The 22,972-nt window shown below is 49.0% G+C and overlaps 1 protein-coding gene and 1 long non-coding RNA gene across 5 annotated transcripts in view; one reads left to right on the top strand and one right to left on the bottom strand.

The window, feature by feature from the left end:
* Nucleotides 1–957: 957 nt before the first annotated feature.
* LOC140687412 (uncharacterized) lies at nt 958–2,936 on the bottom strand. 2 transcript variants are annotated; one of them, XR_012061692.1, is made up of 2 exons: nt 2,544–2,936; nt 958–1,467 (listed from the first exon to the last, which is right to left on the bottom strand). It is a non-coding gene; the product is annotated as an uncharacterized lncRNA (long non-coding RNA). The 2 variants fall into 2 exon arrangements; XR_012061693.1 differs by having other exon boundaries at nt 958–1,664.
* Nucleotides 2,937–2,946: 10 nt separating this feature from the next.
* DNMT3B (DNA methyltransferase 3 beta) overlaps nt 2,947–22,972 on the top strand; it is a 37,107-nt gene continuing 17,081 nt past the window's right edge. For 2 of the 3 annotated variants that reach the window (XM_072944028.1, XM_072944029.1), the window contains exons 1-5: nt 16,776–16,911; nt 17,084–17,255; nt 18,165–18,226; nt 19,890–19,997; nt 21,871–22,083. In XM_072944028.1, coding sequence (XP_072800129.1) covers nt 16,882–16,911; nt 17,084–17,255; nt 18,165–18,226; nt 19,890–19,997; nt 21,871–22,083 — 585 coding nt within the window. In that variant the 5' untranslated portion in view covers nt 16,776–16,881. Of the gene's footprint in view, nt 3,181–16,775; nt 16,912–17,083; nt 17,256–18,164; nt 18,227–19,889; nt 19,998–21,128; nt 21,255–21,870; nt 22,084–22,972 lie in introns of those variants that run through there. The other variant, XM_015237885.3, reaches the window with a different exon arrangement.

The following is a 22,972-nucleotide window of genomic DNA, read 5'->3' on the forward strand; positions in this document are numbered from 1 at the left end:
ACCACCCAGTGAGAAGAGCACTGGACAGAGAGTTGGGCGAGCTGGGTGCCAACCCAGCCCACGCTGGCAGACCCACTGTGCTCCCCTTCAAATCCACATTCTGCAAGCCTTCCTCATTTAGATAAACACATCATGCATTGCCCAGGTGCTCAGGCTAAAATCCCAGGGGTCATCCTTGATGCCACTCTTCCCTTTACCCCTTGGAGGTATCAGTACCATGTAGCTCAACCTCTAAAATCTATTCCAAATCCAGTCACTTCTCTCCACCTCCTCTGTTCCCACCATAGTCCAGGCCACCATCAGTCTTTCAGATCAGACACCAGCCTCCTCCCCATCAATCTCCTGACTCCCGTCTGTTTTAAACATCTGATTCAGATCATGGCTCAAATTGTGACATTCCCACCGCGGCTTACCAGATTCCACAAGAACTGGCCCCTCTCACATTTCTTCCCTCGTCGCTCCCTGTGCTCTGGCCACAGTGGCTGTCCCTCCCACATGCCAAGCTGGATCCTGACCTGGGTCTGCCCCTAGCTAGGTCATTGCAGTCTCCATTTTATCATCTTCCCAGATTTATTCACACTTGACATTCTCTTGTTTGTTCATTTATGTTTTTTGCCTGACAATCCCCAACCAGTATGTAAGCTTTGGACCTTCCTGTCTGAAATCCTAGCCAGATACCTGCCACATAGCAGGTGCTCAGTCAAGGTCAGGCTACATGGCTGACTCACATCCCACAAGTCCTTCTCTGGGCCTCAGCCCCCTCATCGGAAGTGGGGCCCCCAATTCTCCTTGCCCTGACTCCTCATGGAGTGGATATGAGGCTCAAATGAGGTGGGGAATATGACCAATGAACTTTGCTAACTATAAAGTTCTGTGCTCTAGGGAAACATGCCTTTTTTTTCTTTCACCCCCTTCTTCTGGTATTCACTCTGCTTCCCAAATGAGGACAGAGACCACTTGCTTTTTCAGACTGTGTATTTTTCCTCCCTGGAGTTAGGTGGTTTGCTGGCCTCAGAAATGTCGGCCATGTTCCAGAAAACCCAACTCTTCGGCATCTTAACTACACCTCCCAGGCATTCTTGGTGGTTGACAGACACCCTTTGCCACATGGGAGGTCTTAGCTTATGTATCAGAAAACAGAGACCCAGCAGCTCTCCCCACAGGTCCACCAGCTCCATATGTATTATCTTTCCTCTGAAGACATACCCCAGATGGTGGGGACAAGCCACAGGCCCTCTTGAGAGATCCTCTTCTTCCTGCACCAACTGACTGGAACCCAATTTTGGATGTTTGTGCCAGAAGGCCAAGGAGTTCTTGCCACTCACATGAGGCTTTCCTGGTTGCTGAGCAGATTTCACTTTCGTATCTTCTTAGCCTCTCTCTGGGTTCCCAAGTATAACAAGATCCAGTAAGTTTAGAAACTTTTGCAGCTTCCAGAGAACTTCCCGTTTACTCATTTGCAAATACCTGGTAAGACATGAAGGGAGAAAGCTGTGGCTTTATTCAGAGAGCTGGAGCCCAGGAGGCAGGAAACCCGTGTTCATTCATTCACTCAGCAAACTTGTATTGAACTCTTCTTGTAGGCACTAGAAATAGAGCTTAATTTGAACAGAACAGACAGATGTGGTTTCTGCTCTCATGGAGTAGAGTTTGTGTGTGTGTATCTGTAAAACAAGAAAAACAAGAAAAAGAAAGATGTGAACAAGGAAATATGCAAAACAATTTCAAAGAGCTCTAAGTGCTACCAAGAGAATGAAATAGAACAGGAGTGAGGAGAGGGGAGACGGTTCAGGTGGGGTGGTCAGAAAAAGCCGCTCCAGAATGTGACCTTTTGAAAGAAAACTGAGATGAGAAGCTGGCCATGCAGAGATCTGGGCAAAGGATATCCTAGCAACATGCTTGATGTGTTTGAGGAACAGCAAAGAGGTGAGAAGGTTAGAGTGAAGTGAGACGGGAGAGGACAGGAGATGCCTGGGACGGCAGGTAGGACCCAGCTCATATAGGGCCTTGTAGGCCATCATGTCATGATTCATTTGCTCTTTCATTTATTCAACACATTTATTGAGCATCTACTGTGTGCTGAGACACACTGAGACCCTGCCCTCACAGTCTAATCCATGGAGTCACACAGTAAGTAGGTAAACAAATACTGTATGTAAGTGTAAGTACCAGGTACAAGATATATTAGGAAGTACTGTTTCCGATAGTTCAATGCCCCTTTAAGGGCACAGGCCGTCGAAACCTGCCAACAGAATGGGGCTTCTCCTTTGGGTGTTGACAGCTGTACCGAGAACCCAGACAGGGATCTGGTGGACTTCCCTCTTCTGCTCTTCCTCCCTCCCCTCAAGATGGCTGACAAAGGGCCATTAGGGTGGGAGGAAAGGAGGAAGGGCAAGTCCGAGGGTCCAGAGCCGGGTCACTGACTCGCGGGGGTACCGCAGAGCCCGGGGGGCACTGTGGCTGGAGGTGGGGGGAAAGAGGAGACCCCGCTGCTGTGTGACTCGGGTGGGGGAGCTTTCTTCTCTGGGTCCCCGCATCCAGACCTGTGTGTCTGTGTCCGCGGTCCGGGTGAGGGTTGGGGGAAAGGGGCCCCGGGAGTAGTCTCGAGTGTTGAAGGGCGTCTGCAGGGTCCCCACGAAGGCCTGTTACCCGAGTGGCGATTTAACCGGCCGGGGGGCAGGGAGGCGGCGCCTGTGGAGGAGGGGCGAAGGGAGGCTCCGGAGTGATTTCAAATTTCCCTCGTCCCCGCCCCCCGCCCCCCGCGCCCGAGGCCCGGCTCTGAGTGGCTGCGGCGGGGGCGCCCCCGGGCGGGGGCGGGGCGAGTGCCGGGCCGGGGTTACAAGGGGACTCGGCACCGCCCCCTCCCCACCCACTCCTGCTGCCCTGTCCGGCCTGTGCCGCTTCCTCACAGCAGCCGCCCCCCGGCCCGCCGCCCGTAACCCACGTGGACACCCCGAGCGCCCCCCGACGGACGCCACCGGCCCACTGGCAGGCAGACGAGCGAGCGGCCGCGCCCGGCCGGCAGCGCGGGGGTTAAGGGGCCCAAGTAAACGTAGTTCGGCGATCGGCGCCGGAGATTCGCGAGCCAAGCGCCCAGCGCGGCCGCCCGCCGGCCTCCCGCCAGCCTGTCCGGACCCGCGGCTCGACCGCGGAGCCGCGCCCGAGCCAGGCTCTCGGCAGGTGAGCACCCGGTAGCCCCGGGGAGGCTCGCCAGTACCAGGACTCCGTGGGCTGGTGGGGGAGGGGACAGCGGAGGAGTCCCGGGACTGCAGGGAGGGATCCCGTGCCCGGGACCTCCTGGGGAGGAGGCTCCCATCGGGCTGGAGACTAGGCATGCTAGGGGAGGAGAGGTCCCCGGACCCTACTTAGGGGAAGCGGGCAAGGAAGACAAAATGGGCGGGGGTACGTGTCTTACAGAGGCGTGAGTGGAAGGGATACTTGTTATACTCATGAGACTCAGAGGAGGCGAAGGTTCGTCCCCAGGGAGGGGTACGGGCGGCCTTCCTGGGGTCTAGAGCCGAGGGGAGGAGGTGCCCCACTGGAGAGAAGTGGAACTCACGTGGAGGGGTATTCTTACCTGGCCTCAGCTTGAGAGCCAACCTCTTTGCGGGGGGCGGGGGCGGAATAGAAGAGAGTTCTGCCAAGGAGGTGAGCGTCCGTCCTTTATGAATTGGACGTGGGGTTCAGCCTAGGGACTTTCTTCCCTCTTTCCTTCCAGGTCTAGGAAAGATCTAGTGGGCGTGGATGCGGGCTTTCAGGTGGGCCGGGGTGTGCGCGCGTCCCGGGGGCGTGCCCCAGAGGACCGGGTTCGCGGGGTCCTCCCTAGACGATCTGCGGGGCTGCCGGGATGCCCTCGGGAGTGGTGCCTCCTCCCCGTGCACACCTGGCCGGGAGGAGCCGGCCCGGGACTGCGCCTCCCTGATGCGGCTGCGCTGCCTGCCCTGGGGGCTCACTTTCCATTTTCTCCTCTATAAAAGTCAGGCTGAGCCCACTTCCCAAGCTTGCAAACTGAGGCCTGAAAACCTAGAACTACCTCCGTGCCCGTGTGATTTTTTTTTTTTTTTTTTTTTTTGGCGAGGGAGGGTGGGTATTGAGTCCCACTTCACGGGGAAGAGAGTGGAAGCTGAGCCGGCAGCCTTAGCAAGTTAGCAACCGGGAGTTGGACCTGGGTTTTCCTCACCTGTGCCTTGGGAAGGGCTGCAGGAGTTCCTGACCCAGCCCCAGGCCTGGTCTCTACTCTGCCTTCTTCCCTTATCGTCCCTCGGGGTGAAAGAGGCTGGCTGGGCCTGTGCTTCCTCATCCCCCCAAGCTGATTGGTGAATGAATTAAAGAGAATTAAGGACAAGAGTGTAATTTCTGATTTTCTGCCTCCTGGTGTCGGGATGCTGTGAGTTTTCACCAACTGGTGGCAATTATTTCGGGGAACCAGGTCCCTGCGGGGGCCTTCACTTAGAGGGCCCAGGGCATTGATCTGCCTCTGCCCTCCTCCACCAGGACTGTTGTGGCTTCTTGCACCCCAGCCATTGGAATCCCCAGGTGCAGACTTGATTTGGTTTTTTTTTTCCAGCGTTGAGATGATTCTGTTATAGGCCTGGCATACAGTAGTCCCTCAATAAAAGCTTACCGCTGTTGGCATCATAATCTAGAACGTGGGCTAAGCAGACTGTCCTCTTTAGGGCGACTCATAGGTCTTTGGCATGTGTTTAAATCTGTCCCTGTAAGACTTGTCCTCTGTGCCTTAGTTACTACATCTATGAAATAGTAACAATCATACTAATAACCCCAGGTTGTGTAAGAATGAAACCAGATTTTACGAGATTTAATCTCTAACCATCTATGTTCCTCAGATGTCCGATGGGGTAATAGTCTCTCGCATTAGGCTTTGGTAAGAACTCAATATGATAGTGCTTGGCATAGCAGGTGGTGAAGGTTGACGTTGTATTAACCAATAACCCCTATTTTTAGGGTGGCCATTAATGAGGATTGGGATGAAGGGAGGCACCTCTGCCGGCCCCTCCTTTCCTGCCTTCCTCCACCAAGATATTCCTCTCAGCTATGAAAACTTTTCCAAATCATTGTCCTCGATTTGGGAGTTGGCAGGAAGGAGTGCCTTTGTTCCTTTTTGAAAGTAGCATGTTTTTATTTTATGGGTTGGGGCCATTTTTACACCTCCACCCCCCACCCATGTTTGGGGCCCTCCTTGAAGGTATAATAGCAGAGCTAAGTGAGATCCTTTACCTTTCTCCGTTGGGGTGGAGAGGGCTGAGACAAAGGGGCCAGGGCCAGGGCCAGGGCCAGGGCCAGGGCTGGGGCTGGCTGCATCCTGCTCCTTAAAGCCATAGGCGTTACCCCCACCCCTTACGAAGTTTGCAAGGAGGGGAGGAGAGTATCTGGGAGCTGCAGGGGGCAAAGGGGAGGGGCAAGGGAGGTGGGATTGGGAGAGGCTGCTTCCCCTCCCTCCCTTCCTCCAGCCACGTGAGGCCTGCAGCCCTGCCCCAGGCTTCCTGATGTGGGGTTTGGGCAAGTTCTTCCCAAAACACTTACTCCGGGATTAACTTCTTTGTCTCAGACCTGCTCTCCTACCATTTCAGACACTTTTTCCAGTTTCACCTGAGATGGTCCAAAACTTCTCTCTGTCAAACACCATGGCCAGTGCCTGGATCCCTCGCCCTTGAGAGGTACAGGATTTCAGCTCAGGCATGCTCTTACATTGTGAGGTTTTTTTAAATCATGAATTTAGGGTGATTTTCAGTTTCTGGGTGGACCAGGGCTGGAGGAGGGAAGAATTCCTCTGGTTAGTTGACAGACCACCTACCCTCTTTGTAAAGTAATGGGCTGATCTCACTGGTCCAAAAATTTGCAGCTGATGGAACTGAGGCCCAGGGAGATCAATGTTCCTTGATGGTTAGTGCTTTTCAGAACTTTCACATCTGCCACTATCCCAAGACGGTTTGTCCCTCCGGGAGCGAGAAAGCCCAGTACAGGTGTTCGGACGTGTCTGGCTGTGGCTGGAGGGAAGTGGCCTGGTAAATGCAGAAGGAGCCCACTCTTGGGGCTGCTATGGTTGATTAACCTTTCTGTGAAGTGGGTACAAGTACCCCCCTCCCCAGAAGGGATGTGTGGAGGACTGAATGGAATCCAGGGACCTTTTAGCTTAGCAAGCTTTAGGTGCTTTTTCACAAAATAAGTTAGATGGGGGCCCTCAGTGTTACAAAACTGTCATCCATGAGGTCATGTTATTCATGAGGCAATAGATTAAAGGGGCCTGGCCTTTGGAATCAAATCTGGATTTATATTCTTCATTCCATTTACAAGCCAGGTGGCCTAAGCCTCAGTTGCTCCATCTGTAAAATAGGAATGCATTGTTGACCAGTTCCAGAGGATGTTCAAGTTTAAGTCAGTTGAGACAATATAGATTAAAACATGCACATATTGAGAATTCAATAAGTGTCACCTTCTGTAGTAAACACCAAAGCGTGGGCAACTGGTCATTATTTACTTCCTGAGAGAAATGCAATCCTGGTTAGCATTCTTGAGATTTTTCTCAGGGAATGAGCAAAAAGAGGAGGACCTGCTTTGTGTAGAGAATTGGAATATTTCAAAACACGACTTTCATTGTGTTTAATACAAGTGGAATCAAATTTACGATCTTCAGATGCCAGAAAAGAATATCTCAGTTCCAAGGTAATCAGTATTTTGCTTTCATGTGAGGGCCTCTCATTTGCTTCTAGAAATGTAGAAAAGAGTAGAGGACCAGCTACCCTTCCCAAGTGAAGGGCCGAGAACCCAAGGAAAGCAGAGGAGTGAGGAAAGGTGGTTCACTTGGTGAAGTTCTCTTTGGGCACTGTGGCCACCGTTGGGGCATTTTGGGGAGCAGTGAAGAGAGATTCTTCAGAATCTGCAACCCCTGTCCTCTGCTCTTGCCCTTTCCCAGCTGGGCCTGACCAAGTTGTCACTTTACCTACAGAGATTTCCCTTCACACAGTGCAGTCTACGGGCTCTGACCTAGTGTAAACCTCTGCCCGTCATGTCCCTTCCCCAGCCACTTTTTAGTTTGGGAATCAAGGATCAGACTTAAAGTTTTCAGAAAATGGTCTTTTACAGTTGATGAAATTTCTGGGAGAGCATTAGCTATTGAAAAATTCCGATGAGCAGGAAATTAAAAATGCATTTTCAAAAATGACTTGGTAATGATGGGTGGGAGAGATATGTGGGGAGAACGTTCTTAACCAAGAAATTTCCTTCTTGGGACAGGTTGATGCTGACCAGGTGTGTGGGAGGGGTTCCTGGGGGAGGGAGGCCCCAAAGGGTTGGGGGCTTGTTATCCTAAGGCTGAGGGAATAAAGTTCCTTGGATGATCACTTCCTTTGTTTTTTCTATTCTTTCTATAATCTTTATTAATCATATGTGGAGGCTCCTGGCCTGATAAAATTTTGACCATTTGTCCTTAGGTTTGTCCTGTTTTCTGTGTCCTCAGCTTCTGGCCACCCCTTGCATTTGAACTTTTGTCTTTTTATTTTGAAGAGTTCTTTTGTCCTATAAATTCCACTTGTAATGATGTCTTGTTTTTAATTTAAAAAGTTTTTTTGTAGCGGAGAAGGTAATTAGGTTTATTTTTTTAATGGAGGTACTGGGGATTGAAATCAGGACCTCTTGCATGCTAAGCATGCACCCCACCGCTGAGCTATACCCTACCCTCCATCTTGTTTTTCAGATACATCTTTTATCTCCCTGAGAAACTTAGTTTTAATGTTTAGTGCTCCCTCTAATATTTGAGTTTTTTTTTCATTTTTACTCTTTTCATTTTTCGTATTAAACTTCTGGACCTTATCTCCATATTTGAGAGGGTCCAGACAAGTCCGTGGGACTTGAAATCTGGAGGGTTGCTTTGTGGAACAGGGACGTGAACTTGTCTTCGGGTCTCCCAAAATCTGAAGGAAGTTCTCTGCTCTTTGTCTTATCTTATTCCCCAGAGCAGAGGCATCTCCAGTGCCCTACCCAGAGGTCTGGCTGCCAGAGAAGGGTCCTGGGGAGTTCTCAGTCTGGCGTCAATCTCTCCCCTCAAAATCAGGTCTCCTGTGTTGCAGACCGGGTGGAGAAGTGATTACCTCTAGAGCAGGCAGAGGAGGGGGACCTGCGGGGTACCTACCTATTTCTTTTCCCTCCCTTCCTGCATGCAGCTCCACCTTCTGAGGCTAACTGGGCTTCCTAAGCAGCATTTATTTCCAGTTGCATTTGCTTCCTGTTGCAAATGTGCATGCTGGGTCCAGAGCTGGGGCCTTGCACTGCACTCCAGCTCCCGGAGGAGGGATGATGATGCCTTCTTGCTTGGTGTTCCCAGGAGCCAGCCCAGCTGGGCCCCTGGCATCCTGGCTCAATGAGTGTGTGCTGTGTGACTTGAGCACAGCAGCAAAAGCAGGCCTTAGTCTGCCTGAGTGCCATGTAGCTGCAGCGCTGGAACAGAGAGGGGACTTCGGGGGTGAGCAGAAGGGAACCTGCTCACCTGGGACGCGGGGAGAAATGCAGTGTTGACTAGGCAAGATGTCTGAACAGGCAAATGCTGTTCGCATGGATTTTCTGCGTGGTTCTGGGTTACATGGAGGCAGGGGGCACCTGGATAGGATTTGGAAAATTCAGAGCAAAGGTACCTAGGGGTGCGGGTGAAATCTTGTCCGCTTGAGCTCTTGGCAAAAGGTTATCTGTAGTGTGAGAGCAGTGCGGGTTTTGGGGGTGAGCCTGCCTTGTTATCTCAGCTGTCTTCTAGCTCTGCTGCCGCCCAGCTCCTAACCTCAGCCCCACCAGGACAGGGGCTGTCTGCTGAGTGTGGTTCCTGAAGCACTGCAGGAACTCCTGCCTGATGAAGGGGTCATGATGAATTGGTCAGAGTGGCCTTTCCCAGTGTCCTGTTCTGTCCTAGGATGTTATGTGTTAAACTGAAAGCACAGGATAAAGTAGCTGCTATATATTAAATCTGATTGTCACCATTACCTAAGGCCTCACAGCTAGCAGGGAGTGGAATCTGCATTGAAATGCTGTTAAAATTTCTTTGAGCCCTTTGCCTCCACCTGGTGTGGACCTGCGCAACTGGCAGGATGCAGTTGGGTTAAGATGCTCTGGAATGCCTGTCTGTGCTGACTGCTTTGGCCGCAGGCCTGATTCACCACTGTGTTGAGATAGACAGACCCAAACCACTACCAGGTAACTGGATATTTTTTCGAAAAGCAGTGTATGTGAGATATCATGGGCTTTTAAAAAGAGCCAATTTTAGTATCCAATTCCCTTTATTTTAACAGCTTTTTTTTCTTGTGATGAGAACTTTCTACTTTAAAATACACAATATAGTGTTGTTAACTTCAGCTCCCGTGCTGTACTTTAGATTCCCCAGGACTTAATTATCTTATAACTAGAAGCTGGTACCTTTTGATCACACCTACCTTTCCCTGCTTTCCACACCCCTCATCCCTAGTTTTTCTTTGTATTTTGTCTTTTTCAAAAAGAAATAATACATAAGGACTTATATTCTGATTATGGTAGAGATAATCTGTAAGTCCTCATGTTGAAACAACTAGGAATGCTGTCTAAATTTATTTGTGCAGAGCTAAGCTTTAGAAAAGAAATCTAGGGGCTAGAAGAGAGAACTAGAAACCAGAAAACCCAAAGTAAGGGATGCTCAAGACCTTTAAGGAGAAAATCAATGAAACTTTTCAATAAGGTTGGCAGGCTTGTCCCAGCAGGTATGAACACTTTTTATAAAGCTATGGTGATTAAAAGGGAGGCAAGGGGTAAATACCAAAAAGAGAAGTGAGCCCAGAATCATCCCATGAATATAGGGGAACTTCATAAAAGAGGCAGAGTTGGGACCTCTACTAGTCATTAGAGGTGTCTGGCTTTCCTTACAGGGAAAAATGAGATCCCTACCTCATACCATACACAAATAAATTCAGATTGATTAAACTTGAAGGTGATTTTAAAAGGAAGATATTTCTTCCACAGCAGTTTCTGATTATAAAAAGGAACATGGGGATATGGCCATCGTTCCTCCATAAGCTATTTTCCTGAGAGACCGAACTTTTTACAGTTAGAGAAAAAAATGATACAGGAACGTGGCTTAACGCATGTCAACAAATGCATTCACGAGTGGTATTGTCAGCAGACTTTTTCACTTACATGGCTTCATCTAGCAAGAGCTGCCCCCTTTGTCTCTCGGTGGTCTCCCCAGTGTGGCTGCATGGAATCTAGTCAGTCTCCTATGGGTCATTTGTTTGCAGCTTTTGCTGTGACAAACCAGTGCCCACCTTGCACACCGATTTAGGTGAGAGCTCTGCGCTGAGTCAATTCCTAGCAGGAGAATCTTGGGTAACAGGATATGGACACTTGGCGTTTTAGATCATTCTATCAAGATTTCCGTCTTCAAGGCTGAATCAGTATCCCCACTGCATCAGTGGGTAGATAGGTTGAGATTTAAGGCATTGGCTGTGCAGGTGCAGTCTGCTGTGAGGGGCAGAGGTGAGGGGATGGCTTTTCAGAACATTGGTCCCTTTTCTTCCCTTACCCCCTTGGGAGAGGGCAGAGGGCTCTTTGGCTTTGGTTTTGCACAGGAATAGGCATGGCAGCTCCCAGAATCCTCTGCTTCTCACGATGCCCCACGCACTCTGGATCACCAGTGGCTTCCCTACACATTTGTACATCCTTCCCAGGATTTCCCAAATTGTAGGGGAAGGGGACTGGTTGTTGGCATTTTGGTTACATAGGGTATAAAGATAGACTCTGAAATCCAGTTTAAAAAATCCAGTTTAAAGATTTCAGATCTTTTTGTATGTTTCTAGGTTTTTTTGTCAGTTATCTAAATTGTTATACTATATAATTTTATTCCAGTCCATTGACAAACATCCAAGTGTTAGTATTTTGCTGCTATGAGCAATACTGCAAGGAGCAGCCTCATAGCCAACTTTTTGTACTTGTCCAATTTGACCCCTGATGGGATCAATTCACAATAATTCTGGTAAATATGCCAAGGCCCAGCTACTACTGTACAATGATAATGGTGCATGTAGCCATGACCCAGAGGCACTGAGCAATTCTCCAAATGCCTTCTGAATCATCAGGGAGGAGGGGCTGCCTCCCTTTGTGAGGCAGAGCTGGGAAGTCTGGCAAGACCGTGTAACCACACAGAATGCATAACCAACAGGTTTCAAAGTTTTGTCATCTACTTTGAGATCTTCAGCACCAACCACCCCAGGAATTGGGTGGGGTCACTTCATTTACAGACAATAAAACCAGGGGCTGGAGGAAAACATTGAGGGCTTTTTCATCCTTGCTTTCCTGGGATCTGATCTTTCCTGGAATTTAGTGGAGATTCCTGATCTGGCAAAAGCTCTGAACTGGGACCCAGGCAGGTGGGCTGTCTGTTTTTCACCTTCTTTATATGTACTGTCCCCACTGCCCCTGATGCCTAGGTGCCTCCCCTCCACTCACCTGGGAGAGGTGTCCCTTCCCAGGCTTAACTTTTATAACTGTCCTTACTGCACTGTTTTTAAGATCTGTCTCCTGGATTCAGTCTCATTAAGTCCCTCTGGGAACCTGGACAAGGGATCTGCTGATCCGCTTTCTCTGAGATAGTTTACTCACCTGCAGAAGGGAAGGGGGATCATAAGAGTAGCTTTTTTTGTGAGGTTAGATAGTGATTGCTCTGTCTCATCTCCACTCTGTTTTATGGGAACAGCTAAGAAAGACCTGAGACTTCAAGGGAAGGAGTCAGGAATCTAATTTCCCACCAATAGGCTGAGAAGGAAGTTTTTTCAAATGGGGAGGTGGGAATATCTTCCAGTCTGTCCTTTTTTATTTCACCAAATCTGGGTGGACTAAGGGTTGGGCAGGGTTGCCCAAGTGCCCCCCCTATTCTGCTTCTCCATCATGCCCACCATCCCCTCTGCCTACATTGTGAGTTTAATTAATGCAATTAACATTTCAAAGGTGCCGGGGAAATAGCTCTGCTCTGGTGCCAGCCTGGAGGAAATGAATGACATCACTTCTCAGCTTTATAGCTGGATTGGGGGGAGTCTCTGGGCCTCCCCCCCTGATTCTAATTGGGGGTGTCGCCCACCCTTCGGTCTGCCACATTGCATTTGGACACGTCTGACCTGGTTCAGTCGGGACACAAGCACCCTGCACTAATGAGGCAGGACCTTGCAGGGAGAACCTTGCGGGTGAGCCCACCCTGCACCGCTGCCGACCCCCAAGTCACATGCTGGACCCCAGCCTCTGAGAAAGGGTCAGAGTTCACCTGCATCACGAGGTTGGACCACTACCTCCTGTGAAGGTAAACACTCAGCTGGTGTATCATGTCTCTTAGCCACGTAGCTCCCCTAGACCCTGGGAGGGATGATGCATTGTTCATAACTTTATCATTATCGTTTTGGGCACAGCAGATTCAGACACGTGCCCAGGACTGCCTAGGCATGAGTCTTGGCACTGCCACTTTGCTGGGTGACTTAATTAATTCATCTGAGCCTGTTGAAAGCAGGTTGACGAGAGGATCTGCCTGAGGATGGGGTGGGGTTGAGATGGTTGTATTGCCATTAGCTTACAGTAGGGACCTGGGAACTGTTACAGCAGCGAAGTGGCAAGGCACAGTTCTAAAGCCAGCGTGTCAGCTCCTCTGGAAAAATCCCTTAGGAAGATGCCACCGGAATCCGGGGAGATAACCCAGCCAGTTTATCCTCCAGCGCTAGAGTGATCACTCCAGATAAAGCAGCTGGCTTGTGCTGGGGGCCACATTATCCAGGAGATGCCAGTTTTGACTCATTAGAAGCCAGATTCATGAGGGAGATTTGTACCATTACAAACCAATCCCTAGTGCTAATTTCCTCCTGTTGCCAAAAGCATGTAGTTAAGTCTGTGTGTTCTTATTTACTTTCCCTGGACTATTTGGTTACTTTTAAACAAATCCCATGGATCAAGTACGTATTATATTGCTTAACCTATCTGCCTCAGTTTGCCCATCTGTAAAGCAGGGATAAGTATATACCACATTTAAGGATTAAATGAGTTAGTACAGGTAAAGCACGGAAGAGTGACTGGCATATATTAGTAAACACTGAAAAAAATGATCCGGTGAGGATTTGTGTATCCACATGCGGAGGGCCAGATTATTCCTTTTTGGAGCAGAGGCCTAGGAGAGAAGACTTTCTGGCTTTTGAGCAGTGGTTTTTTTTCAAACTTTTTTTATTGAGTTAGTCATTTTACAATGTTGTGTCAAATTCCAGTGTAGAGCACAATTGTTTTTCAGTTATACATGAACATACATATATTCATTGTCACTTTTTTGCTGTGAGCTACCACAAGATCTTGTATATATTTCCCTGTGCTATACAGTATACTCTTGTTTATCTATTCTACATATGCCTGCCAGTATCTACAAATTTTGAACTCCCAGTCTATCCCTTCTCATCCCTGCCCTTGGCAACCACAAGTTGTATTCTATGTCTGTGAGTCTGTTTCTGTTTTGTATCTATTTATTTATTTATTTATTTTAAGTTTCCACATATGAGCGATCTCATATGGTATTTTTTTTTTTTCTCTTTCTGGCTTACTTCACTTAGAATGACATTCTCCAGGAACATCCATGTTGCTGCAAATGGCGTTATGTTGTTGGTTTTTATGGCTGAAGAGTATTCCATTGTATAAATATACCACCTCTTCTTTATCCAGTCCTCTGTTGATGGACATTTAGGCTGTTTCCATGTCTTGGCTATTGTAAAGAGTGCTGCTTTGAACATTGGGGTGCAGGTGTCATTTTGAAGTAGGGTTCCTTCTGGATATATGCCCAGGAGCGGGACTCCTGGGTCATATGGTAAGTCTATTCCTAGTCTTTTTAGGAATCTCCATACTGTTTTCCACAGTGGCTGCACCAAACTGCATTCCCACCAGCAGTGTAGGAGGGTTCCCTTTTCTCCACAGCCTCTCCAGCATTTGTCATTTGTGGAGTTCTGAATGATGGCCATTCTGACTGGTGTGAAGTGATACCTCATTGTAGTTTTGATTTCTCTGATAATTAGTGATATTGAGCATTTTTTCATGTACCTATTGATCATTTGTATGTCTTCCTTGGAGAATTGCTTGTTTAGGTCTTCTGCCCATTTTTGGATTGGGTTGTTTTTTTTTTTTTTTCTTATTAAGTCGTATGAGCTGCTTATCTGTTCTGGAGATCAAGCCTTTGTTGGTTTCATTTGCAAAAGTTTTCTCCCATTCTGTAGGTTGTCATTTTGTTTTACTTCTGGTTTCCTTTGCTGTGCAGAAGCTTGTAAGTTTAATTAGGTCCCATTTGTTTATTCTTGCTTTTATTTCTATTGCTTGGGTAGATTGCCCTAGAAGAACATTTTTGAGATGTATGTCAGATAATGTTTTGCCTGTATTTGAGCAATGGTTTTTGAAGTCTGAAGTTGAAGTTTTGAATAAGGCATGTGGTAGGGAGACTGGGAGGGCTTCCAGGAGGGAGGGAGCTGTAGCAGCGCACGTCTGGAGGCTGGGTTTATTTGGCCTGTGTGTATAATGTGGACGGGAGAGGAGCTGTGCTGGGCATCTTTCAATCATGCAGGTTCTGGGTGCAAGTGTATGTGCGTGCGCGTGTGTGTGGTGGCAGTGAGGCAGCAAGTGTAGTTAATGTCATTGCAAATTCAGGGTAATGAAAGCCACAGGGAAGGAATGTGTAACTCACTGAATTATGCCACTGGAAGTAGGAGTATTTTACCTGCCCAGCTCACCCCAGGGCCTCCAGGTAGCTGGCAACACAGCTGGCTGGTTTTCTTCCCTGCATCTTCCTCCAGTGCCTGCGGCTCTGGTTCTGGTCTGGCAGGAGATTTTTCCTGAATGTTGAGATCTGGCTTTGGGAAGGAGCTCTGCTTACTTGTCCATCCCTCCGGCAGGCGGGCAGACAAGTTGGCACTGCGGAGGCCCTGGGGAAGCCTGTGGTGGTTAGTCCTAGTTAATCATTGGCTCAGGCTGCAGGCTCCAAATGGGTCTATCTAGTAGGGAGACTCTTGGTTGACCCAGTGGGGGGCTGTCAGAGGGAACCCTGGGTCCCCAGTGAGAGGGAAGTCTCTTGATTTCAGCCTCTGACCATCTCCTGTCTAGAAGCCCAGTCTGCCCCTTCCTCCTCCCCAGGGCTCCCCGTGGACCCTCCTGGTATCTTGCACCCCATAGCCTAGCCTCCCACTTAGTTCACTGGTTTGGCCTGAGGTGAAATGCTGGAAATTAATTATTACTTTGAACTGTACTCCAGCAGTTTTCCTGAGATACTGGTCACTTGGACTCACAGGAACTGGCCAGGCAGCCTGTTCTCCTGAGTCAGGGTTTGGGAGTAAAGGGTCTGAGAAGCAGCTAATCAGGCAGGGCAGGCGCTCCTCTGGTTCCCTGGGGCTGGTGAGATTCCTTAACAGGTGTTGAGAGAACAGACCAGGAACTGTGAGCCTGCACACCCTGAGGTGGTTAAATGCCACACTGTGCGATGCATCAGTGTATATACATTTATAACCCTGAGAGTGCTTCTTTAACTTGCTTGTTAAGCCCAGGGAGCCTGTGAAAATGTTGATCCTGATTTAGTTGGTGCCTGAGGTTCTGCAGTTCTAACCAGCTCCCGGGTGATTCCATGGTCCCTGGGCCATGTGGGGGCTAGCAGAGGTCTAGAGATTGTTGCCCCACACCCACACCTGGGGCGATGGCCTGGAGCAGAGGATGGAATTGAGAACCCACATATTGCAAATCCGCCTGGGGGCGCTGCAGGCCTCATCAGATTAAGCCCCACGGCGCCCCCTGGTGGGTGTGGCGCCAGCGTCACCACTGCTGCTTGCAACCCTGTAGCCTAGGTGATGGTTCTGGAAGGTACCCTGGGAGGCTTCTGCGGGTCATCTGGCACCATGTGGTGAGTTGCCAAGATGAAGAATAGGGGCCAGAGTGCTCAGTGTCCATGGGTAGCCATTTGCTGGGGAAGCTTTTCCCAAGCAGAGTTCCGGGACAGAAGGGTGTGGCACCAAGTACTTCTGGAGCTGTTTTTGGAAACTGAGGAACAGGAGTCTAGGGCCTCACTCTTCTTCTTAGATGTGGTTTTTGGACATTGAAGACCAAGTATGTGTCAGTTTCCTTTTCTATAAAGTGGTCCCACAATCACATTAGGAGGAATAAACGAGAGAAAGGTACAGCTTCTTGAAGCCAACATGATGCAGGTAAGTGGGCCAGGTCCAAGGTCGCACAGCCCTTCAAAGCATCCATGAAGACCTGGCCTCAGCTGGTCTTCCACTGAATAGCCTAGTGACAATGCAGTTACCAGGATGGGCAGCAGTGGGGTGACAGAGGCCCAGGGGTGGGGTAAGGCTGGAGCAGATGGGAAGCATGCCCTGTGTTAACTGCCCTAGTCATATGCTTGTGCCTCCTCCATCCCTTCCCTTCTTGGGAACTTGGTACTCTGAGCCCCAGCTGGTGAGGGAGGAGGAGAGTGAGCGACAGACCAGGAGACCAATGGGTCCCTGAGGTTGAGGTGGGGCGGGGCTTGTGCTGCCATGGAGAGGAGAGAAGCTGTTCTGTGGGGGAGGAGGGGGCGGGTGGGAAGAGGACCTGGAGATTGAGGGGAAGGGAGAGAGCAAACAAAGGGGTCAGGAGGGAAAATAATGCACTGGCTTCCTGAGGCCCTGAAGAGGCTGGGCAGGGAGAGGGGGCCAGGGGCAGAGGGGACCAAGGCTGGCGGGAGGCAGGCCGGGGCAGGCGGGCCCTAGATGGCATTGTTTGAAGTGGCCGGCTAATTGCACCGAGCAGCCTGAGCCTCACACCACGGCCCAGCCCCCTCCCGTCCTGGGTGCTGGCTTCTGAGCCTTCGGGTCGCTTGGCCACATGGAACCAAGTCTCGAGCCTCCGAGTTTGGTGAGGGGGGCAGGTGATGGGGGGTGGCCTGGGCAGGGTCCTTGGGCGGGAGTATCATCCTAAGAACATGGGGCCTCTCTTGGCCTGAGGGCTTAGAGCTTAGGTTTGGGGGCGTGCTGTCCCCTCCTGCCCTTGCTTCCCTGCTACCCTACCCTTTCTGGTCCTCCTGCAGGAAACAATGAAGGGAGACACCAGACAACTCAATGGAGAGGACGACGCCAGCAGGAGGGAAGACTCCATCATCACCAATGGGGGCTGCAGCGACCAGTCTTCCGACTCCAAGGATGCTCCCTCACCTCCCATCCTGGAGGCTATCGGCACCCCGGAGATCAGAAGTGGCAGAGGTTGGCTGGGCCTGTGGGGAGGGGCAGGGCAGGCCCTGCAGACCTCAGCTGGGACAGGAGCCTCCTAGCCTCTTAGGAAGCTCAAGGCAGGTTGTGGGGAGAGAGTCTGGTCTCTGACACCCTCTGCCATGCCCCAGGGAGGGGAGAAGGATGTAGGCAGAGCCTTACCCACTGCCCACAGCCTCTGGTCTCCCTACCCTCCTCTCACCTCACTCTGGGAGTCTGAATGGCGACTGCAAGGTAACGACCCCTGTTCTTTTCCAGTCATGGGGACAGTTACAATATAGACTGGGCTCTTTGGCCCTTCTGCAGTGGGACCCCTCTCCCCTCACAGCTGGGCCTGTGATTAGGTGGGAAGAAATACACTCAGGTTGGGAAAGTCTAAGGCTGGCTTCCTCTCCCTGCTCCCCTCCCTTCCCCTCCCTTCTGCAGCTCCCAGATCAGATCACCTGGGATCCTCCCCACTGAGACTGAATGACTCAGCTGGTTTGGAAACCCCTATATTGTCCCATCCTGCTGTTAAGAACACATTGAGCTGTACTGTCCAATAGAACTTTCTAGAGGGTGAAAGTGTTTTATTTCTGCCTTGTTCACTGCAACAGCCATGAGCCACGTGTAAGCATTTGAAACATATGTGGCTGCCATGGCAGGCACTGGATCGCTCACTTAAGTGGAGTTGGTGGCCATTGAATTGAGCAGCACAGTTCTGGAAGGAATCTGATGCCCTCATTGTTTTTTGCGGGCCCTGTGTCCTGTTGCCTTACGAGGGGACTTACTGAGAGGACTATGTCCTGAGGGGTTAGAAATTAAGCCCTGAGGATGCCAGTGGGTTTAGGGAGATTCCAGGCCCCAGGACAGCCCCCAGCAGCTGTCCTGTCCTCAAAACAGACTCTGGTCCTTCCCCCACAGGCCGCAGGTCAAGCTCACGACTGTCCAAGAGGGAAGTCTCCAGCCTGCTAAGTTATACTCAGGTACACGCTCTATTCTCCCCTCTTCAGGGTTCAGGGTAATTCTCTAACTTTCATTGACCGGGGGACCTGAAGCTGACTTAAACTGTACCCAGCAGATATTTGAGTGATGAATTTGAACACTCAGGAGGATAGGCTCACAGAAAAGGCTTCTAACAGTTTCACTTAGGATGGCATTTGTAGTTATATGCCAAGCTTTTGAAATTCTTTTTTTCTCAATATGGGCGATCAATTACATTGATACATTTCTACTGTAGCAAACTCTCCTTTTATTCTTGGAATGAGTCCATCTTGCTCACGGTGTGCTTGAATTTTATATACTTTAGCAGCTATTGATGAGTAAAATGGCAATATGATTTTATTTCTTGTACTAGGCCTGTGTTTGGTTTTTTTGTTTAGTTTTTTTTGGGGGTAGGTAATTAGGTTTATTTATTTATTTTTAATGGAGGTACCTGGAATTAAACCCAGGACCCTGTGCATGCTAAGCATGCACTCTACCACTGAGCTATACCCTGCCCCCCAGTTTGGTTTTGATATCAGGGTTATGTGGCCATGGGGCCTCAAGGATTTTTTCACATTGGAAAGATCTTGTCTGACTTGTTTCAGGGGATTTTCAATAATCCCTGCAATATCTTTTAACACTTATGACATCAAGGTTTCTACTTGATTTGTTTTTTTCCAAGTTATACTTTTTACATGTTTTTTTATTCCTGACATTACTTATGTCTTCTGTTTTTCTATGAATAATATTCGAGTTTTGTCAATTTGGTTGCTTTTCTCAAAGAACCAGTGTTTGGCATTGGGAACAAAATTATGGACAAAAGTCATGGATAAATGAAAACTCGCCTCATTCGGCTTCCTCTTCTGATGGAGGATGACCGGGGGTACCCAGATGGTGGGGAACAAGGGCTGTGTGGGAAATTGGGAGGTACAGTGTGCAGGCTCAGAGGCTCAGGACGGCTATTGTAGTTCTGGTAGATAGTTACGTGTTACAGCAGTAGTCTTCTGCCTGAGCACTTCCTCTGTGCCTGGCCTTGGGTGAAGGGTGCATTGCTTGATTCTGACTATAACCCTGTTGTGCTGTAAGGGAGATACTGTTCTAACATGAAGGCCTTGGGCTGTAGTTGGCAAATGAAAGTTCAAGTTCTTAACCTCAGGCCACTCACCACTGCTGTCTGTGTGTGTGTGTGTATGTGCTCAGTTTTTCTTGAATGTGTGGCATGGGACATGCCCTCAAGACATGACTTGCTTGACACAGGATTGGTCCCATTTCTTCTCCAGCATTGTATCATGAAGCATCTTCCTTAAGCCTGTAATTTCACGCAGATGCTATTAATTGTGGAAATTGACCAGGTCTCTCTGCTGGGCAGAGCAAACTAGCCTAACCGTGGTGTGGGCACAGGAGGCTTCACAATCCACGTTGCAGTTACACCATTTCTTTGGTTTTCTGATTCCAGTGGGGTTTTCTGTTTCAATCACTCATGATCCCACGGTGAGCCATTGTAAAAATCTTTTTTTTGGGAACAAAGTGAGGTGGTTAATCTTTTTAGGTGACTTGGACCAATAGTATGATTATTTCCAATATGATTGACTCTTCATTTTAAACTATTTTGGTTACATGACCTTTTAATGCCATCCTGAACTTAATAATGCTTCATGTATAAAGGATCTGACGGGCGATGGAGATGGCGAAGGGGAAGACGGAGATGGCTCCGACACTCCAGTGATGCCAAAACTCTTCCGTGAAACCAGGACTCGGGCTGAAAGCCCAGCTGTAAGTCCCCACCCCGAGCCAAGGAGCTTGCAACCGCGCATAGGTCTGCGTTAGAAAACCCTGTCTTGCATCTCCTTGGGAACTTGAAGACCGAGATGAACAAACATTTTGAAAATGAAAAATGATAGCAAAGCTCATGAACATTTTGAAGGTTTTTTCACATGGCAGTTTATACTTTTTTTTTTTGGTGGGGGGGTAATTAATTAGGTCTATTTATTTATTTTTAGAGGAGGTGCTGGGGATTGAACCCAGGACCTTGTGCGTGCTAAGCATGCGCTCTACCACTTGAGCTACACCCTCCCCCCAGTTTATACTTTTTAATAAAAATTTATGAGCCATATTTTATTCTTCCAAACAAAATCTATAGAAAAATTACAATTTAAGGCATAAATGCAATCCCTAGCACAGAGTGGGTACACAATTGACATTGGGGTTTTTTGTTTGTTTTTTTAACGTTTACTTTTAACACTCTTAGACCTATCCAAGGGTGATAGAGTTTGCAGGTGGATGACTTGACTGCCAATTACCCTTGGGAGTCACTTCCTTAGGTGGATTCTGTGACTTAAAGTCTGGAAATGGGAAGGCAATTAAGGCTTATGGTCAGCCAGCATGTGATGTGTCTCATTCCCTCTTACAGATGAGAGAAGATGCCGATAACTTGCCCAGGGTTAAACATTAACTCTTGTGCAGGCTTTGAACACAGGTCTGCAACACCCAAGTTCCTGCCAGTTTCAGGAGGAAGCCTAAGGGTTTCTCATCCATCTTGATAACCAAGACCTTCCTGAAGAATGCAACAAATGTTCTAATGCTTTTTGGGGAAAAAAATTGGTTTAGAGTAAACTTGAATTGTCTTTTCAGTTTGCAGGGGCCAGTTTCAGTTATGACAGGCAGAGTGGAATCTGTTGTGGATTGTCAGGCAGCCCTGCTGGCCACCCTACCTGTCCCTGTTTCCCACTAACTAGGGGAGTCTCTGGGTGGGAAGTTGCCAGTCCCGAGTCCCCTCCTACGCAATTGCCTTGTTCACCTCTGTTGGTGGGAGGCGGCCTCTCAAGGCCAGTCCTCTTGGCTCCCTGCCCGAGACCCTGTGCCTCCACTCACCAAAGGCTTCGTGCCTGTCCTTTCTTGCTCCAGGTCCGAACCCGAAATCACAACAGTACCTCCAGCCGGGAGAGGCACAGGCCCTCCCCGCGTTCCACCCGAGGCCGGCAGGGCCGCAATCACGTGGACGAATCCCCCGTGGAGTTCTCAGCTACCAGGGTTGGTTCCCCGGATGCTCAGACCCCTGTTCCCAGTCTCTAACTGGGGGATCTGCCTCTCACCACGATGGCTGGTGTTTAACTTGCTTCCCGTCTCCACGCTCGTCTTCCTTTCAGGGTCTTGCCTTTTCCTTTCTCTGCTGGCTGCTGGGTAGGCCCTTCATAAGCCTGTTGACTTCTCTCCTGGCCTGGTCCCTGGATGCAACTGTGTTGGGAAGGCACAAGGATTCCCTGTTGACTGGGTTCTTACCCTTCCTCTGACTCAAACCACTGGTTCCAAAACTGTCTTGTCTCCTTAGTTTCTTCACTGATTCTCTTGACAACCATAGGGGTCCAGCAACTGCCCATTCCTGTGCAAGGTTGTGCACCAAGAAGCACTTAAGGAAACCAGTGGCCCTCTCTGCCTCTCATCACAATCATGTCTTTGTCCTTGATTCTTTGTTCTCATGGAATTTGCTTTCTCTCACCACTTCAGAGATTCTTGTTCCTGGAAAACCATCCTTGGTGGCCTCTGTTCCACTCTTTCTGCTTGTGTGGGGAGCAATTGGGGGTACCACTGATCTCTGGTCATGCTCCTGGTTTGCTGTGGCCCAAGCTATGTGTCCTTTTGTCCACAGTCCCTGAGGCGGCGGACAGCATCCTCGGCAGGCACGCCGTGGCCGTCCCCTGCCAGCCCCTACCTCACCATTGACCTTACAGAAGACGATGTGGTTCCCCAGAGCAGCAGCACCCCGTACGCCCACCTGGTCCAGGACAGCCAGCAGGAGAGCGTGGAGTCCCCGCCACTGGTGGATGCAGAGGGTAGAGATGCAGACAGCACGGAGTATCAGGTACCACTAGGAGGGGCTGAATATGGGGAAAAGAAGACAGTTACCCAGAGGTGACTATTGGTCTGATTTTTGTTACTTTCATCTTAATATTTGAATTCACTCTTCAAGTACATTTTCCTTATGCAACATAGTCCTTCCTGTATCCTGCTTGTCTCCCAGGCATAACTCAAGCACCAGATTTTTATTGACTTTATTTCTGAACATTACATTTTTATACCTAGAAATATATATCTTGGGTTATATACATAATTCATAATTTCTGTTCATCGTGTTATATTTACGAGTGTTGATTGGCTTCTTTCCCTTATTAGGAACTGGAGTTGCCTCACTTTCAAGTCTATAATCCACTGTATTGCATAATCCGTTTAGTGTTCTTTATAATTAACCGCTTGAGCTTGTTGGTTTCACTCCGGCTTGGCTACTTATGTATGTGCATATGTATGTACATGTACCGTGTAGAAATCTTTTTTTTCCGTGTACATGACTTCAGAGTAGATCTCATAGGTACATTTTAATAACTTGCATGATTCCATGGGCATCTCACCTTTTATCGCAAGTTTTAATATATGCAAATGGATGAATTTTTTTTGGCAGTTTAACGGCTTTGTAATACCTGATTTGATGACCTGTGATGGGAATATCCAGGTTTTTCACTCTGATCTTGCTTCCTGTGAATTTTCAGTTGATCTCTTTCCTGAATACTACGTTAAATGTTACAGGGTAAATGTTGTAGAGGTAATATAACAAAAACAAAACTCCATGTTCTTATCAAACAACCAAGCCTGCCCATCTTCTGTCCTTTATTTTCAAGCTATCCTCACTAGTTTTCAACCAGGAAATGTTGGAGGGGTAGGGAATTTCCTGAGGAACTCTGCCGGCCTTGCAGGAA

This window comes from Vicugna pacos, chromosome 19 (genome assembly GCF_048564905.1).
Source record: "Vicugna pacos chromosome 19, VicPac4, whole genome shotgun sequence".
Lineage (NCBI taxonomy): Eukaryota > Metazoa > Chordata > Mammalia > Artiodactyla > Camelidae > Vicugna > Vicugna pacos.